At 49.7% G+C, this 19301-nt stretch overlaps 1 protein-coding gene and 1 long non-coding RNA gene across 4 annotated transcripts in view; one reads left to right on the top strand and one right to left on the bottom strand.

Annotated features, from left to right (window-relative positions):
* Positions 1-5867, bottom strand: part of LOC120889203 (uncharacterized) — a 49555-nt gene extending 43688 nt beyond the window's left edge. Inside the window, exons 1-3 of the long non-coding RNA XR_005733100.2 lie at positions 5742-5867; positions 4632-4830; positions 495-666 (exon numbers count right to left, since the gene is read on the bottom strand). This is a non-coding gene — a long non-coding RNA (uncharacterized LOC120889203). The remainder of the gene's footprint in view (positions 1-494; positions 667-4631; positions 4831-5741) is intronic.
* Positions 4883-19301, top strand: part of Pde10a (phosphodiesterase 10A) — a 508658-nt gene continuing 494239 nt past the window's right edge. Inside the window, exon 1 of one of the 3 annotated variants that reach the window (XM_040283551.2) lies at positions 4883-5023. Coding sequence is in view for 2 of the 3 variants with exons in the window: in XM_040283542.2 (XP_040139476.2) it covers positions 6292-6397 (106 nt within the window). In the remaining variant the exon portion in view is untranslated. Of the gene's footprint in view, positions 5024-6017; positions 6398-19301 lie in introns of those variants that run through there. The other 2 variants (XM_040283542.2, XM_040283546.2) reach the window with 2 other exon arrangements.

The following is a 19301-nucleotide window of genomic DNA, read 5'->3' on the forward strand; positions in this document are numbered from 1 at the left end:
GAATGCAGCCTTCTCATTCCTAGCAGTGGGAGAGGAAACCCAGAAAGGGGGTGTAGCTTTTCCAGAGCTAAGTAGAGAGCTAACAGTGGTGGCATTAAAGAGCACCCAAAACCTCCAGGTCTCTCAGTTTCCCTTAATGTTCTTGCCTTCAAAGGAGGACTGTCTTCAAAGGAGGACTTTTCCAAGACTATAGATATATAAAGGGAGGTGGTTACTAAGAAGCTAGGTGTAGATAGAAATATCCTAGATGCATAGCCAATAGGTGGCTCAGTGGATGGATACACATGTGATAGATTACAGATAGATAATAAGCAGACGACGGTAGGCAATAGACAATTGATAGGTAAAAGATGATTGATAGATATCAAGATAAAAAACAGAAGAAAGGAACATAGATGACCAATTCATAAAACTTGGTCATTTATGCCTATAAATGATTCATGCATTTGAGAATTAAAATAAATCTGTTAGGCAATTATGGAAAATATTTTTACCCCCATTTTGCAGATATAGAAACAGGAGCTGAGTTGCAGCAGATGACTCCACCATATCCACAGAGCAGGAGCCCGACAGGTTGGGAAGGGAGGCATGGCTGCCTCTGCCTATTTGTCCCTGGTCCGTTGTCATACAAGGCTGAGGGTGCCACCTGGGAAACATCTCTGCCTCCTGCAGAACCAAGTGTGAGAGAAGCTTCTTTTATATTCCATGCCATGCAGCCCATCACATTCCAAGTTACCTGAGGACAAGCCGACCCCTAGGCCCCCCCACTGCAGCTCAGTGAACCAAGTCATTCACTTAAAAGCCATTAACTTGCTTTTTCAGAGCTGGTCTCTGGGGCCTCGACCCAGGGCCTCATGCATGCAAGGCCAGCACCCTGCCATTGAGCTCCACCTCAGCCTTGACTATCTACTTTTTATTTAACGCGGATCTGTTTAGACTTGGGAAATTTTACTTAATATTCTTCAAAAAAGAAAATTATTATAATTATAAACTGGCATAATTTACCCTAATGTTATACATCTCATGCTACAAAGATATACATGCACAGAATAGTCAATTGAGGCATAATTTGTCATTGTAAAATATTGAAAATTGCCCACCTAAAGGTCCAAGCACAGGCTGAATAAACTGTGGTCCCTGTATGTCACAGATGCCATGCAACTGTCAAAACAGAAACCATGGGGAATGTACGGCAAACCCTTGTGGAGTGGCGTCCAAGAGATATTATTAAGCAAAAAACCATCCTGGAAGATGAAGAGTTCAAGGTCAAGGTTGCAGCAGCTTCCTACTGTGTCATCATGAGGCAGAAGACCAAAAAGGCAGACCCACTCTGGAAAGCCCTTTGTAGTGGCGTTAATCCATGCATCAGTGATCTAACACCTCTCATTAGGCCCACATCCCAACACTGTTGTACTGGGGATGGAGTTCCCAACAAATGAATTGGAGGGTCAGGTTCAGGCCAGAGCGTGGTGGAACATCAGCTCTTCCACCAGCAGGTGTTTAGACAGCAGTATTCTTCGTCAAATACTGCTACTTTGATTTTGCTTTTCTTTTTGCACTCTTCCTTGGAAGCGGTCAGAATTAACACTCTATGTATCTGGAGATTTCTCTTTTCAAATGAGAAGAACAGGTAAATGCTCTTCCAAGAAAAGGGAAAAGGGAAAGTCTGGTTTGGGGAGCAGCACCCACACCAAAGCTAAGCCCTTCCACACTGCAGGAAGTCCTAAAGCTGACAGCACGTCTTTTATTTCCAAAGAACTCACTGAGGTCTTAGTCCCTGGAAGCAGTGACATGGAGTGGGGAAGTAAGCAGAAGAGGCCAGGAGAAGGGGGAGGGGAGTGGAGGCCAGGTGGAGCCAGCCACACACAGAGTCCAGGACACATCCCAGGAAGGGACACTGCCCGCTCCAGCTCACATGGCCAGCTCTCCCCTTCCCAGGGCACAGGCGTGACGCCTGTTTGCTGACACAATGCTCCGAGATTGGATTTGTTTGCTGCCTTAACATGGGAAGAGTGAGGCTGAAATAAAGGAAAGGAGTACTGGAGTCCTCACAGACACCTCCGCACACTGCACATAGCAAGGGGGTTCTGGCTCATCTGAAGGCTATCGGTTTGGCTATCACTGGGTAGTGGAGAAGCTATCGGGAAGTGTCATGGCATTAAATTGTAACAAGATGGTCTGGCTGTTACTTTGAGAATAGCACTGAGTGGGTGTGAGCAGAACAGAACATACAGGGAGCTGAGCAACAGTGACAGCCGCATCCCAGAGATGACTGGGGTCAGCGGGGTAGTGAAAGGCACTGGAGTCTGGCAAGGTAGAGGGGACAGGTGGGATGGGGGATCAGGAAGGAGGAGTCAGTCTCACTCCAATGAATTTGGCCCAAGGGCAACAAAGAGAAGGGAAAAACTGTGGGAGGAGCAGGTTTGTGATGGGATAAAATCCAGAGTGACGATCATGTTGGGTTTTAGGTGCCTTCTAGTCACCCAAGAACAGCTGCTGGCTGGATCTGAGCCTGGAGTTCAGAGGAGAGGACTGAGCTAAATCTTCAAATGTGAGAGAGATCAGCACTCAGAGAGTACTTAAAACTACAAGGCTGAGCAGGGTCACTAACAGAGAAGTAGTGATGTAAAACTAACATGTCTGCGTTGAGCCTTGGAACCCACCAACATCAAGCAGCTGGGAGATGGGGTCAGCAGATGTGACTAAGAGAAAGACCTGGAGGCAGGAAGGGCATGTTTCTGGAGAGTGCAGGGTCTGGAAGTCAGGCAAAGGATGGGCTTGTTTATAAAGAGGGAATGAGGAGGTGGGTCCAAGGAGGTTGATAAGGTGGATGAAATAAACTGAGCTCCGCTTAAGATGGAGCAGCATAGAGCAAACCTGGCTGGTGGAAACAGCAGTCTTCCTAAGAAATGTTCTCAGGTGGCTTCCAGAGCCACAGAAAGGGGAACCCAGAGTCAGAGCCTGGGCTCGCTCCAGCCTATGCTGAAGGGAAGCAGAGAACCAGGGGGAGGGAGGCCCCGGCAGGTGACCACTGCCGGCCAGGGGGACGATTGTGAAGGTCTCCCCTCCTACTGCAGGATGGACTCTAGTGCCCAGCTGACCTTTTCGGGAGACAGGAACACCAGTGGAGAAGGTATTCTCCCACCATCTGGCCATGCCCAGCTCCTAAGAGCTCTGTGCAGTTGGTCACTACAACCTGGGCATCTGTGGTCACTGCCCCAAGCAGAGTCTTAAGATAGCAAACGACTCAGCCTTGCTTCAGCCCAGGTGCCCTATATCCTATAGTAGCCTTTAGATTTATGGAGCTCCTGCGGTGGGTAGGGAGCCTCAATCCTTTAGGTTCCTGGGAGAGACTTGGGCAGCTCACAGCCTGGTTTGTGGCGCTTTGATCCCAAGATGCCCCAGGGTTCTGTTTGGGCCTCGGTAGTATCGGACAGCGAGCGTGGTCCATCTATTCCCTGAGAGCTGGACTCAGGTGTGGAACCCGCGCTGCGGTCTGCGCACCCTCAGGACGCGTCCTCCTCCCAGGAGCCGCAGCCCTGGGTGCTCTGGGGTGGGAGCCCTTGGACCTGGGCCACTGTCGTGCTCAGTGGGAGGTGATATTCTGCCTGTGCCACGTGATGCACCCCTAGCTGTTGCTACCTTCAGGACTGCAGAACCGCCCTAGACTGGGTCCCCAGCCTGGTTCCCCACGGTGAGGGGCTATCGCAGCGTGGTGCGTTGTCTTGGCACTGCACAAGCAGATAAAATGCAAAAACGAAAAACCCATTAGAGCAGGTTCCAGGAGGAGGAAGGTCAGAACTTTGACCTCTTAAAAATGGTCACTTGGGGGTCCTCCCACGCGCCTAGGCGAGGATGCGTGATAAGGCATGGAAAGAGCGCCCCTTGAAATGGCGACGCCTCTGCGGACCGGCTGTCCCCGCTATTGGGCATCCATCCATTCATTGCGACTCCCTGAGCAGCGGCCTCGAGACTCTAACCGAATCTATGAATGGGAAGAGGAAGAGAACCATGGGCTCTTTCCACTCCCTGCTCCCCCGCCCCCTGCCTCCCTCCTAGCGAGTGAGCTGGACAAAGTGACAGGGGCGGGGGCGGGCCCTGCGGGGGGGGGAGCGCAGGAGGGGGTGCGAATCTGGCTGGAGACTGCACTATTTATATATCAGGGGCTCCAGGACAAAGAGGGCAGATCCGAGTCACCCCCTTCCCCAGCCCAGCGCGTGTCCCAGGCTCCCTCCCCGCTGGCTTTGATTTCATCACCCCCACTCCCCCAGGCTGGCAGGTGCGGGGGTGGGAGCCGTCTCCGCGGGAGCAGCCTCGCCAAAGGTCCGGCTGCTGACGTCCGAGCGCCTGCTCCTGTCAATGAACAGCAGCGGCAGCCTGGGGACTGTTCTGGCAACGAGGCTACAGACGTCATCGCCTCCTGTTGGACGCGGGCGGGGAAGGGGGGGATATCCAACAGCATCGCTGGCTTAAAGGAAAACTCTCTAAGTTCCAGACAGCCAACGAGGGTGTTCCTGAGAGCACATGCACCCCCAAATGTCAAGTGTGCGCACAGGCACACACAGTGAACAAGCGTGGGCACACGCGCGCGTGCACACAGGCGCACACACTCGCACACATAGTCTACTCACAGGTGTGTGGGTCCGAAGTTGCTGCGGCTCAGAGCTTGATGTGGGATGGACTGGTCCTCGTTGGCGCTCAGAGCGCTCGGTGCTGCCTTTCTGGAGACCCCCAGATGGACAGGAGGGAACCCCACACACGGTTTAGAGTTGTCACTCCTTTTCAAGATCAGCGTGGAAACCAGAGTGCTCTAGCCCTTGGAATATGCCGCTGCGTGGAGCAGAGAGCAAGCGTCTTGGACAGGTCCTGAACTTGGGCCACCCCTGCTTGGTAACTTGCATGAGCAGCTCGGGATGGAGTCCTGGACCTGCCGTGCTCCCGCGCCTTGCCTCCCCTGGCCCCTTTGAATTTTGAACTAGAAATGAAGTGGAAAGCAGAAACGCGCTTGCCGGTAGTTTGGCGGGTAAGTTGATGATTCCTTTTACTTATCGTTTAACCCTTGGGAGTCCAGAAAAACTTAATTCCAACCTTTTTTTTTAACTAAAAAAACCCCCAAAACTTTAGAGCATTTCCCTCCATCCTTTTTGGCAATAAGAAAATATGTGCTTGTGTGTGTGTGTGGGGGGGGTGTTGGTGGAACTGCCTGAGGGGCTGGGCAATGAGTGGAAGAGAATAAGAAGTGAATTACAAAGCCTCAGACTCGGGGCTGCAGAGAAGGCACTAGTGCTAGCCTCAGGGCTAATGCTTGACCCAAGGAGTTTTCAAGCTCCAAGTTCCCAGGGAAGACTGCGTGCCAGCTGAAAACCGCAGCGGCCAGACCCTCAGGTGCCTCTCGAGGTGGCCTGGAGCAGGGCTGGCGTGTACCTCAACTTCCTTCTTCCTTCCCATTGCCTTTCCCCGGTTCTCAGTGGGGACAGGATCCCCCTGATCTTGCCATCCCTGCCTCTGCCTCCCCTCTCCTCTGTCCTCCCATCCCCAGCCTCTTGGAAAGATCATATGATGTCATGGGGGAGGAGGGGTCCCGAGTCCCCAGCACCCAAGAGCATTGCTCCTGAGTCCTGCAGCCCTTTATTTTCTTCATTCCACTCAGTTTTTGTTGCAATCCATTGAAAACACACCCCCACCACACATGCACACATGGGCTCCCAGAACAGCCAGGAGATCGCTCCTTCCTTACTCACAGGGCCAGGAGTCCCCCAGATAGCATCCACCCACCCCCAAATGAGGAGGGAATCCGCAGAGTGCCCAGGAGTCTCTCCTCCCTGGGTTTGATCTCTCCTCCCTTCCTGGTTTACCCCTCTAGTTGAAGGAAAATGAGGAAGGAGGAAGGAGGGAGGGAGGGAGGGAGGGAAAGAGGGAGAGAAGGAGGGAGGGAGAGAGGGAGGGAGGGAGGGAGGGAGAGAGAGAGAGAGAGAGAGAGAGAGAGAGAGAGAGAGAGAGAGAGAGAGAGAGAGAGGAGGAACAGCCCTGGAGTAGGGCTCCGCTGATGGAACTGATTGTAGATTTCTGCACCGAGTCCGGCCCCTCCTGCCTTCCTGCCACTCTAGCGTCCCTTCCCCTCTTCCAGCAGCAATTTCTCTCCATCTCCCTCCCTGGTCTCTCTTCTCCCCACCCCTTTCCTCGGCACCTAACCCCCTCCCCTCCACCTAACCCCACCTTCACTCTCCTCTCTGAGGGGGGAGGGCCAGGGGGTGGGGAAAGAAAACCCCCAAGCCCCAGCCCTGGGCAGAGATGTCGAAGAAGCGCAAAGCCCTCGAGGGCGCAGGAGGTGCAGGAGAGCCCCAGCTCCCAGAGGAGGAACCCACTGCCTGGTTTGGGGGCAGCAGCGAGGAGCAAGGTAGGGGGAGGGGGAGGAGAAACAGGAACGGAGCACCTGCAGGAGAGCCTGGGAGTGGAGAGCCTTCCACAGGAATGCCCAGCCGTCCTCTGGAGAGCTGCCTGTGGCAAGACAACTCCAGTAGACTTTCCCCCACAAACGGGATTCTACCCTGTGCCTTCAGGAAACTGGGGGTGGGGTGGCATGAACTGATTAGGCCTGTGCTGGGACCCAGATCTGTGTGAACTTGAAGCTCTGTGGGGGGGGGAAAGGGAGGCTGGCTTGGGATGGAGAGGTGGCCGGAGGTGGAGGAGGCCAGGAGGCACTGGCTGGGGCTGGCTGGCCATCTCCCCTCCGTGCCTGTCCTGCTGTCATGTGCACTGGGGTGGATGAATGGCCCTGTGGAGGTGGGTGTCTGCCTGCAGGATCCCTGTGTCTGCAGGGAGGGGTGCTGGTGCTGTCCCCCTAGTGTTGGTTGCCATGAGGGGCAGCAGGGAGGGCCACTGCCTGCTTCCATGCCTCTCCAATCCAGGGATGCTCGGGGTTGCGTCATGAGGAATCTTTATCCCCTGCACAGGCAGGGCCCTCCGCATCCTCCTGAAGTTGGAGGTGAGGGCTGAGCAAATGGAGTGATGTGTTTGATTCAAGGGGAGATGGAGTGGGGAAGCAGTTGGGTACTTCTTTGCCTGGAATAAGACCACTGGAAAAGTGAAGATGGAGAATTTCCTATGGAAACAAAAGTGATCCTTGGATATCGGATTTCCACATAAAAGAAACCCAGGCAGACACCTTTTATTTCACTTAAAGCATTCTGGATTTGGTTAAAAGTAGGCCCAAATGAAGTAGGCCAGCCTTTTCTGGGCTGTAGTTAAAATGCAAAGGGAAAATGAGCCAGATGGGAAGGTTTGGTTGTTGGTTAAGCTGTGGAAAATGAGGTGGTGAAAAGACACGTGGGGCAGCCATCCAAACCCAGGCAGGTAGGCAGGTAGGGAGAGCAGCTGCTCCTGTGCCCCCTTGGCTTCTGTGGCCCGCCTGTGCCTCAGCTGCTGGCAGGTGCAGACTGGAGGAGAGCGTCGAGGCAGATGGCTTGAGTCTCCAAAATGGAGTCTGTGGTTCTTCTTTGACATCACAAGAGACATGAAGTCACAAAAATTCTTCAGGCGCAGGAAATGTGCCTCTCTGGGCGCCCTTGGAACCTTTGCATGGCCTGCATGCATTTTACAGCCAAGTGCTGGTTTTTGGCTACCCCTAGCCCGTGCAGTTTGGTTTTAGCAGAAATAGTTGAGAACAGTGCTGCCCCCTGACCTCAGAAGAGGTGGTGTTTAAATGACTGCCCATGCTTTGACTTCCTTTGTTCAGTTATGATATTAGAGCAAAGCCAGGGCATTTCTTAAGTTGATTTTACAGATAAAGGGTATTGGTAAGGAATTAAATGTTGCAAATGGCTCTCTCGGTGTGGTTGGTCGTTTTCCCACTGGGGGGACAAATTCAACAGCTACTTGTGCCGTATTGGTTCTGACCTGGGTTGCTCTGGGAAGACGCGCACCCTTTTCTTTAGTGTAAGGACTAATGAATTCAGTGGAAACTCATGTCACATCATGATAGGTAGCAACCTGGAAGTACTCTATTATCATTATTAATGAACATGTGGTTGCCAGTTCTAAGAAAAGAAGCAAGAATTGTATCTCAACAAACATTTCTCATCCTTTTGGTGGAAATGCATGATGTTAGAACAAAATAAGAAGCTGTGCTGTGGGGGCTGTATACTATTACCTCTGTATCCCCAGGTAATAGGCAATGGCAAACACCTGTATCCATATTAATCAGTGATTGTCTTAATTTTGAAATAATTTATTGTGCGATTTTTTTTTTTTTTAGAACTTAGAAAGGCCTAAAGATTTTATTATAGCCTTTGTATCTGGCAAATAAAAATTCTGCTTGCTAACTGCCTGGGAATGTGTCACTGTAGAAACCATTAAGGGACGCAATGTCAACGGCCATGTCACTGTGAAGATCTTAATTTGAAAGTGGGAGCCAAGGCAGATGCTTTGTGAGGTAGAGATGCACTGTGTGCCCTTGGCCTGTGGTGTGTGTGAGCGTGTCCCTTTGACAATGGGAGAAGGGACATCACTGGGCATGACGTTGGAGTGACAGTTGGTGGTGTCTCATGACCTCTGAACAGGGGAAGAAGCTGGGGTCCTCTGCCTCTCAGACCCAGGGCTGCTGCTGTTCCTATCATGTAAGGCCAGATCAGCACCGTGTACCCTGGAGAACGAGAGAGCTGACCTCCACCCCAGGGGACTCGTTTAAGTTCTGACAACTTGGAAGGCCATGGGTTTGTCCATTTTAGCCTTTGAAAGTAGAAGGTAGCATGTGTTCCACGAAAGCCTTTGGAAGGGGGGTTTCAGGGGTAGCCCTTGATTTGATTGACTTGATTTCAAGACCGTCCACCTGCAGTTTGACTTGAAGTGAGATTTAGACAACTCAGCACACAAACTGCTGGAGAGGAGTGTGATGGGGACTTTGAACATCAGAACAAAACCCCTTCTCATGCGCTCACCTACCATGGATCTGTGCCTGGTGCGCGTAGTCCCTGGACATGCTCTGCAGGTGTCCCCTGGGCCCGTGCGGACGTCTCTGGCTGTGGTGTTTGGTACATGTCCTGTTAACAGTTTCTTTTAGAAGGTTCTTTGTGAAGATGAAGGTAGGAGCCTCAGTGGGTCATTGTGTGTGCACACGGATGATTTGGGCTTCCTTTCTGACCTCCATAGATCCATCCTAGTTAATTTAACTGGGCAAAAGGGGAGATGAAGGCTGTCATCCTAGATTTGGTGAACTTTTCTTTGCATGTCCACTGAAGTTATTTGATGTGTGCAGTGCAAGTTCACGTGCCTGTAACATCATGGTGGAGTGTGGTCCTCCCGTGGGTCCCAGCTGGCTCTGTGTCCAGCACGTGTGCAGAGGACACTGTGGAAGACATCTGCGTGCAATGCTACACTTCTAGAGGTTCTGTCCATGTAATGTGGAGAAATTTGGTGTGTAAACACACAATGCCAGCTACAATTTTTATTTTGTTTTGTTTTCTTCAGTGCTTTGAACTTAGGCTTAGAGCATATCACTATGTTCAGGTAAGCATGAAAACTACGGGCGTGTTGGAGACTGGAGGGAAGGATCCGTGATAAAGACATTTCTGGTTTTTTTTTCATTTTCTCTTCATATTCTTTTCCTACTAGTCTCTTTTCAAAGCATTATTATTTACTTAGGGACTTTGGTCAAATCCAAGGTAGCCCACTTGTAACTACACTAAGATGTAATACCAAACCTCACTGCCCGAAAGATACCTCTTCTTGGCAGAAGCCTGCTCTCTCAGCCCCTGGGGTTCTTGGAAGTCCATCTCCACTCTCCCCTGCCCCACCCTAATCATCCTGTATTGCTCTATCTTCAAGATCTAACACTGGTTGCTTTTACCATTCATGGCCTTTGGATATGAAGTGATGTCAGGTGCCAACACTGTATTAAACTGACCTACCAATGTTTTCAACCCAGGTAGCTTCCATTTGGGATGAAATTGGCTATGGTGCTCTACAGCCTAGCTTCCAGGGCTCCTGTCCTGCAGAGTTTGGAGTCATGTGACGTTTGGAGTCATGCAGAGTTTGGAGTCATCCTCGGAGGGAAGGAATCCAGGGAGGTCTGGGCAAACTATTCATAGTTGGCATTCCCAGGATTTCTTGAACCACAGTGACCCCTTGATGGGTAGCATTCTGTTGTCCGATGAGTCAGTGGCTGGAATAAACCCAGGGTTTCCTATAATAGTGTGCCCCCTGATTCGGAGTGACATGGGTTCACAGCTTTCCTGCTTTACTAGTGAGTGGCTTTGGGACACTCAGGAACTGGGTGAGGTCAGCAGAATCAATTCTACAACTTGCTAGAACACTGACATGTAGATTGTTAACCGACCTTCATCTGTGTGGGTTGATCTTTCCAACAGATTCATGTTTTTAATAGAATTGATCAAATTGACTATTTTTGTATGTTATAAAAAAATGCTTTTCTTTTTTCTTTTGGTGTTTCATTGAACATTCTTAATAAGCATAATAATTACATCCCAATTAACAGAAATCTTAGGCATGAAAATAAATTTCAAAAAAGAGAGTTCTCTATTTAAATATAACTTTAAATAAACTAAACATTAGACACACATTCTAGGTGAGCAAAAGAAAAAACTGGAGACTGTCATTAGTATATTTCACTTAGTGTCTTTGTGGCCGCCGCAACCCATGTGCCTACACCTGGGCTTCTTCAATGTGCCAAATAGAAGAAGTACCGAGGCTAGCTGTGACAGAGACCACCAACTGGCAGGGGAGCAAGGTGGCCCCTGTGCTGTGGCCCCTGTGCTGGCCCAGGTCTGCGTCCTCGCTGCTGCTCCTGGACAGCAGAGCCTGACTACAATCAGCACTCCCCAAGAGTGAGCGCACGTGGGCCCTTCCGCATGGGCGCTGGACCCTTCTGCAGCAGGACAGCTGTGGTCTCACCACCGCCTACTACGGACATCACACTCGTTACCTCAAAACCATGTGGTGAAGTGGGCCCTGTCGGCCCTGTTTAAAGATGGAGCAACTGAAACGTTTGGTTGGTAGGTGATGGAGCCTGTGTCCCACCCTCAATCTCTCCTGCTTTCCAACCAACTGACCAAGCTGCTTCTGAGCTCCACAGAGCTAGAGATCACATTCCAGACCACACACCAGCTCCTCATGGTGCGTCCTGCCTCACGTGACCCATCTTAAAAAATCAGTAATGTTCAGACTTCAGAATACATTAGAATTACCAACTGCTTAGGATACACAGCCTCGCTCTCTCAATCCAACCCAATATTATGATTTTAGGTCTATGACAGAGCCAGAGAATCTATATTTTAACAATGTTCCCGTCTTCCCTACCCCATAAACTCAAGTTTATTTTTTCATTTACTTAGCATTTATTATGTACCAGGCATTGCTATTAGAGTAGTTGTGAATTGTCTTACTATGCCATTACTTATAAAGGCATCTAAAATTTCCTCCACCACCTGTTTTTTTAAAAATTTAATTTTATTGGTTCTTCTTGGTTATTCTCTCAGTAGAATCTGGTTTTAAAAAAAATCTATTTTTTAAATTATAGGTGGGCACAACATCTTTATTTTATTATTTTATTTTTACGCAGTGCTGAGGATCAAACCCAGTGCCTCATGCATGCTAGAGACCCAGCCCTAGCTAGAATCTATTTTGATATAATTATACAAGCCTGGGATATATCTTATTCTAATTAGGACTTCATTCTGTGAATGGGCACGATAGTGGGGTTCATTTAGGTATTTTCATATGTGTACATGGGAAAATTATGTTAGATATATTCTGCTGCCTTTCCTATTCCTATTCCCCTCCCTTTCTTTCTTTCCCCTTTATCTAATCCACTGAACATATCTGCAAAAACATTTGACCTTTGGTTTTGGGGACTGGCTTATTTCACGTAGCATGATAGTCTCCAGATCCATTCATTTACTGGTAAATGTCATCAAGTTACTCTTCTTTATGACTTAATAATACTCCATTGTGTATATGTATCACATTTTCTTTATTCATTCATCTGTTGAAGGGCACCTAGGTTGGTTCCATAGCTTAGCTATTGTGAACTGAACTGCTACAAGCATTGATGTGGCTGCGTCACTATAGTATGATGATTTTAAATCCCTTGGATATATGCTGAGGAGTGGGATAGCTGGGTCAAATGGTGGTTCCATTCCTAGTTTTTTGAGGAATCTCCATACTGCTTTCCAGAATGGTTGCACCAATTTGCAGTCCCACCAGCAATGGATGAGAATTCTCTTTTCCCCACATGCTCGCCAACATCTGTTGTTATTTGTATTCTTTTCTTAATATATAAAAATGAGTGGTTTACGATGAACATTAAGGAAGGTGCAATTCTTGGAGGAAAACGTCAACGCGGAAGGGAAGCAGCCATCAAAGTGCATGTTCTAGAGTTGGGGTGAAGAGCTGCCACCAACGTGGTTTTAGTTCTGTGATAGTTTTTTGGCGGCACAGAGAGAGGCCACTGCCATCGGGGGCCCAGTAACGTGGAGAGGAGGTGAGTTTGGGGAAAAGAACTAGGGTGCAGAAGGGAATGGTGGTTTAGGCCTCGTTCCTGAACCTGCCCCTTTATTGGTTCAATCCAGGAAGGAAATGATCTGTGTGTTACAGGAAGTCAGCATAGTGGCCCTGTCTCCTCATCTGGCCAGATGTCTACGGCTTCGACCTTGTGTGAAGAAGGATAAACCTTCCTTTAGCTCCAGCCTTCCTGGTAACAAATGTCCCCTCACCCAGAGGAAGGGCACAGGGTGGGAGAGGGAGCTGAGAGCAGGGAGCGCTGAGCCTGCTGCGGCCAGCACTTCTGACTTCCCATAGCAGCAGCCAGTCTTTGCAGGAGTAGGAATGGAAAGCTGTGTTCAGGGTCCCGGGGCCAGCCCTTGCTGCCCCCCAGAGGCGCACACCTCCCCTCCCCTCCTATGCAGGATGGGACTGCCAATAAACATGACAATGTCATGCTGCCTCCTGGGACCACCCAGGCCAGACCCGGGAAGGAGGGGGACGTTTCTTTTCAGGTAAGCAGAAATGAGCTTCTCCTTGTTAGCTGAGGAGGACTTTTCACAAAAGAGCTGCTCAACCCTGACAGAATTGCCTCTGTCCAGAGTGTCTGAGGTTCTCTCTACCTTGGTGAATACAGGGTGCCACTCGCTGTGGCCACAATGGTGACAGTACGGGTTTCAATTCGGAGGAAGGAATATGTAAACATGTATGTGTGGGGAAAGGGTCGAATTCCACGGGGGGTGGACTGTTGGGACTGTCCCTCCCTCCCTTCCCGCCCTCCTCGATGTCGCCATGTCCCCAGGTTGTCCGCAGCCAGTGGGCGCACCCTGTGCTGTAGGTCTGTGCACTTGGAGCCCCTGTTAAACACAGCATCCTCTCACACTTTCTCCTTCCACTGGGCTCCTGCACTTACCTCCGTCTTGGGACCCCAGCAGCACGTGCAGGTCCACCCCATGTGGAACCTTCCTCTGTAAGGCATCTGTGGTACCAGGTTCTGCAACCATCTTAATTAACCCTTTACAAATAGCAGTCAAGATAACTAGTCTTTTGTAATAAGCAACCACATAGTTCTTTTGGATTATCTGTGTGCATTTTCATGCTGATAAAGCCTTAGATATGGTACTTGGGTCAAAGGAATGATAACTATTTTTTCATTTTGAATTGCTTTTTGGTACCAGGGATTGAATTTAGAGGTGCTTAACCAGTGAGCCACATCCCCAGTCCTTTTTATTATTTTTATTTTGGGACAGGGTGTCACTAAGTTGCTTAGGGCCTTGGTAAGTTGCTGGTCTTCCTGCCTCAGCTTCCTGAGTGGCTGGGATTACAGAGGTGCACCCCGACACCCAGCAGGGATAACAGATCTAAACTCCACCCAAGGACAGCTTGTCCACATGACCCCAATCTTCCTAGGCAGTTTGAGCTGCCATGGACATCAGGCCTGGGAGACTCAGAACTGAGGTACATGGCAAGTCCAAGTGCTCTCCTCAAAACGATGGAGACGATATTTGAGATATGAACAGTCCCCAGTGTAGGGCACGCAGACCTACGATGGACATTAGGGCCTATGGGACTGTGTTTCTTTTCCCACTCTTTGGTGATGACAGACATTGGGCTGGTCAATGTTGTGTTCTGCTCATTGCAGTTATAAAAAAAATCGACTCAGGTTTGTGAGTTTGCTGTAAACACTGGGGGAATTTAAGTGACAAAGGAGAAGGGATCGTGTTATTCAAATGCATAATGTTTACAAATAGAAATACTGATGTTCTTTTTTGGGGAGATCCATGGAAAGTTTAATTAGAGTTCTCTTGACTTCTAACAAGACTGCATCGAGTCTGGATTTTACCACTTTTGCACATTTTATATGTTTAGAGTTGTTGATTTTGTCAAGGAGTACGTTAACTCTAGGAGGGCAGCGGTCCTGGTGACTGGTGTGTTTGCAGGTGGCTTCTTTGTCATGCCCCTTGGGCTAGCTCAAGGTGGGTACTAGGGGACTTCTTGTTGGATGAAATGGGGGAGGGTTTGTAAGTGAAGCAACTTGAAGCACTAAGAATCCCATTTTCTAGACACCAAAATCCCACTTGGAAATGGCTCAAGATCTGAAGGAACGTGTACATTGAGTTGTTAAAGTCCCTCATTTGTGCAAGAAAATCTTCTGAGATTGAACACACACAGGTGACTGACACACAGCCTCAGGAATCTGTAGAGGAGGTTTCCTTTAGGATTTGATTTTAAGTTGGGAATGGGCAGGAGAGAAGCATTGCTATCTCCCCATCTGCTTCTACCCCACACCTGGGCCAGCCGGAAACAAAGCTCCTGTGGTCTTTCCCTGGGTGCCAATGGAGGCCAATCCACGTGAGCCCTGGCCTGTTCTCACGGACCCTCACCTGGCCCACCTCCCCCCGCAAACCTCCCCAGCCCAGCTCCGGACCTGCTTGGGCCAGCTCTGCTCTTACAAAGCCTCGTTCTGTGAATAACAAGCTCTTCATGCTGCGGTGGTGCTGGTGTCATGATGGTCTGGACACCACGGCACAGGTGTCTAGGACCACAGCCCAACAGTCGCACCCAGCTCTGAGCACTGAGGCAGTGTTACCATCCAGTGTGAGGACAAATGCAAATGTCCCCAAGAGTAGCCTGGGTGTTTCCTCAAAGTTGGATCCAATCAAGAATCACACGTGGCACTTAGCTGTCATGTCTTGTAATCAAGTAGAACCCATGGGACAGACATTTGGAAGCATCCGGGCCAGTTATCTTTCAGAATTTCCTCCTTTGGATTCATCCGGTGTTTCTAGCAATCAGTTTCTGGTTAAATATTTTGGTTGAGGCCACTGCATGGGTGACACTGTGACTCTCTAGGGACATAGTATCAGAGGTACATGATGTCCTTGGTCCCGTGATTGGCAATGCTCACTTGGTTAAGATGGTGTGTGCTCAACTTCTCCCTTGTGAAGAGAAATGGCGACAGACTGGTCATTCATTACCTGTACCGTGGCAAAATCTGTATCTGCGACAACCGTTGATTCTTAACTATACAAATTCGCATTTTATTTACCTATCAGTATTTTCCTTGTTTGTTGAGCTGTTGTAGCTTTAGAAAGTTCCTCTTCTAGCTGGGTATGATGACACATGCCTGTAATCCCAGCAGCTCAGGAGCCTGAGGCAGGAGGATTGCAAGACTCTAGGAAAGGTGCTAGATTTTCTGTAAATCTGTCTACGTGAACCCTACTCGTGAGAAAGGCCAGACACATTCCCAGCACTTTCTTAAGAAAAGGGGGGACCTCTTGTCTTTCCCAGCCTGGCCTTTGCCGTGCTGTGGTTCTGATCTCTGCCCTGCTCTGTTTCCTCCGTCAGGAGCAGCATACTGACGCGGGGCAGGTGTCATCACCTGGGGCTGACCTGGGCCACCCGTGGAGCAAGGGACAGAGGTGCAAACCTGACTTCATGCCCCCACCCCCTGATGCTCCCGCTTTACTCCACAGCATCAAGTTTCCCCTTCAGGTGACAGTGGCACTAAAGGAGGAGGAGCTTCAGCCATCCTTGTGTCTGGGCCATGACGGGGACTCCCAGGATGGGGACCCCGGGCTGGGACCCCTGGGATGGGGACCCAGGATGTGGACGCGGGGTGGGGACTCCCGGGATGGGGACTAGCTCTGCTTGGAAGCATTCCTAACAGTCTTCAGGCTAACTGAGACAGTGTGGGGACGGGGAAAGGAGAGTCCCAGCAGAGTCTGCGGGCAGGGGCCAGGGAGGACTGCAGAGCCCAGCAGTGCGGTGGGCCTGTGGGCCAGACAGGACTCTCTGGGCAACCCCAGGGCCTTGCATCGGTCTACTGAGTTCCTAACGCCTCAGAGCGGGCTTTGCAAGTGCAGCCAGTGAGGGTCTGGGTCTCAGGTCTGGGTCAACGTGGCACAGAGCGGAGCAAGCGTAGTGCGGGCAGACCAGAGCCGGGAGGCTTCAGGAGCACTCAAGGCCAGGGCATCTCAGAAGAGCTGAACGGGCTCCGCCCCCGGCTGCAGGGTGTGCTGTTCAGGGTGTGCCCTCGCAGGCTCACACAGGAACATGTAAGGTGTAAAACTCTGCTTCAGCTTCGTGGTAAACGTCTAAAGGTATATGGGGAGAATGATTTGTCATAGTGCACAGAAGAGTCTGTAACTGGCCGACAGTGTGTCCACTTAGCCCACACCCCTCTCTGCCTAATATTAGCGCACACACACTCCTCCAGTTTTCCTTCAGTTTCGGGACTCAGGCTTCTAAGAACATTGTCATTCGAGTGTCTGAGACACACTACAAACGACTGAAAAGTGGAACTGAAGTGCTGTCAGGTGAGGATTTCACGAAGTCCAAGGGAGTGTGCTGGGAACAGCTCGGCTCATTGCTGTGGTGTGGGAAGTGGGCTGGGCCTTCCAGCAAAGGAGGTCAGCCCCGAGCTCCATGTTCCACCTTGTCTCTTCCATTTGCCAAATGTGCACTGAGTACCTCCTGAGCGCTGGGCTGGGCGGAGTGGGCATACAGGGGAAGGCTGGGCAGCTGTGCTGGCTACAGGGGGGAAGGCGAGTGGCAGACTATCACGGGATGCTGATATGTCATGGTTTAGGTAAGAGGTGTCCCTAAAAGCTCACGTGTGTGACAATGCAAGAACTTTCAGAGGTGAGATGTTAGATCATGAGAGGTGTGGCCCAACAGGTGGTTTAACTCATTTGGATGGATTAACTGGGTGGTAACTGTAGGCAGGTAGAGTGTGACTGGAGGAGGTGGGTCACTGGGGATGTGCCTTTGGGGATTATATTTGTTCCTGATGAGTTGAACTATCTCTGCTTCCTGATTGTCATGTCCTGAGCTGATGTTCTGCCTCATCTTAGCCCAGAGGAATGGAGTCAGCTGTGCAGAGCGGTGTCTGAGATTGGGAGATTGTGTCTGAGACTGGGGTCCTGATGACTTCGTGGCTGTGGCGGGCTTGGTGCCTGGGAGAGTTTCTGTGCAAAGGTACAGGATGCCTAGCTGCATGGTAATGCCCTCCATGAGGAGGATCTGTGCTAGAGTCTTATCAGTCTTGACCTTGATCTCAGGCACACAGCTCCTGGGAACAGAGGAGCTCCCTGCTAGACAACCACGATGTTTCACCAAGCTCTGCTCCTCCTAAACCTGCCTGAATAACAGCAACTTTAAACAATGGACTTTCTTGAGAGCTACACAAAGCTCCTAATATTGCACATTGCAACTGTAGAACAGAACTGGGGAATAAGCTGCACAATGTTGCTAACTCTGTGACTTCCATGAATATATGTAAACAAAGATTGCTGGCTTAATTGTTAGAACCTGCTTCTCCATCAGAGAGCAGCACTCCTCCTGACCCCAGCTGATATCTTCACAATCTGAGACCCTGAGTCTTTATTTTTCTTATCCCTCATTGCCCCTTGCCGGAACCTGCTTGATTGTTAGTTAGCCGCGCTATCTGTCTATGTATGGACTGAGACCTCTGAAACTGCAAGCCCCAAATAAACTTTCCCTCCTCTAGGTTGTTCTTGTCAGGTCTTTTGGTCTCAGCAATGAAAAAGCTAGAAGAGGCATTGATGGGTTTCCAGGGCAGATCATTTTTCAGCAAAAATGCTTTAGTTTTGTTAAGAAATTTTGTCACTGTTGCAGAAAGAAATCACCCAGGTATTAAAGAGATGAATTGTGATAAAGAGAAGAAACTCACAAGCCAACCCATGTTACTCTACTTATAAACTAAAACAGTTTATGTCCATTCACACCAGGCCTATTCAGGCATTCCTGTGTACATTCTGGCTCTCGGGACTGCAGGATCCAAGGAGTATGGCTTCAGAAAGTTTGCATTTTAAGAAAAGGTCTTGAGCTTTTGTCTGGCAATGTGTCCCTTAGCCAACATCAACAGACTTGCACTTCCTCTTTTCTTCTACTCACAAATCACGCAGGAACCCTTGGAGACACTAAGGATTTCAGAATGCACTGGGTTATTCTTCACCAGGGTGCTCAAATCCTGGACAGCATCTTTGTTTTTGAGTCATGAAGTCAGTTTGCTTTTAGGGAGTCCTAGTATTTTAAAAAGCTGAATGAAAGGGAAGAGAAGGGAAGGGAATGAGAGAGAAGAAAGGAAGAGAGGCTAGGAGAGGGCAGGGAGGGGAGAAGAGAAAACGGGCAGCTACTTAGTGTCTGTCAGGTGCACAGATTTGATCCTGATGTCAAATAAATCTTGTATTGTGATTTTTAAAAAGAAATAAGATTCCTGATCCAGACCATATTTAACAGACGTGTTGGTCACACTGGATAGACCACGATGTCAGAATTGTTATGGCTTCTTGGTAAAAAGTAGTAACTATTTAACTAAAGCAAATTTCACTGGATTAAAGATTGTCACTTAAGGGACTGTAAAGTGTCTTTGCTCCCTGAAGGCACAGCGTCCTTGTCTTCTCCTCTTTGGATGCCAGAGGCCTTGTCTTGTTTGGTGACGGTTGTCTCAGCTGATGGTGAGAGCCTGGGCGGCCAGCTCCACCAGAAACCTTTGAAGAGCACCATCTTTATTCTGGTGTCCTTCTGGTAATGGACTGAAGAGGTGGTGTCCCTCAAGGGTGACAGAAGAGGAGGACAAGGAGTCAGGGGAGCCCACAGGGTCCCCTTTTGGTCTTTGCTTGTGGCAATTCCTGGGGGAGACTAGAATTCTTCTTATGGAGTGGAACAGAAGGTCCTCCACTGTCCAGCACAGCAGAATGCAGGTCCTGCACAGAGCTGTGCCCTGGGAAGCTGTGCACAGCAGGGCCCAGGCTTTATGCTAATGCACTTGGGAACAATCA

Source organism: Ictidomys tridecemlineatus, chromosome 8 (genome assembly GCF_052094955.1).
Source record: "Ictidomys tridecemlineatus isolate mIctTri1 chromosome 8, mIctTri1.hap1, whole genome shotgun sequence".
Classification (NCBI taxonomy): Eukaryota; Metazoa; Chordata; class Mammalia; order Rodentia; family Sciuridae; genus Ictidomys; species Ictidomys tridecemlineatus.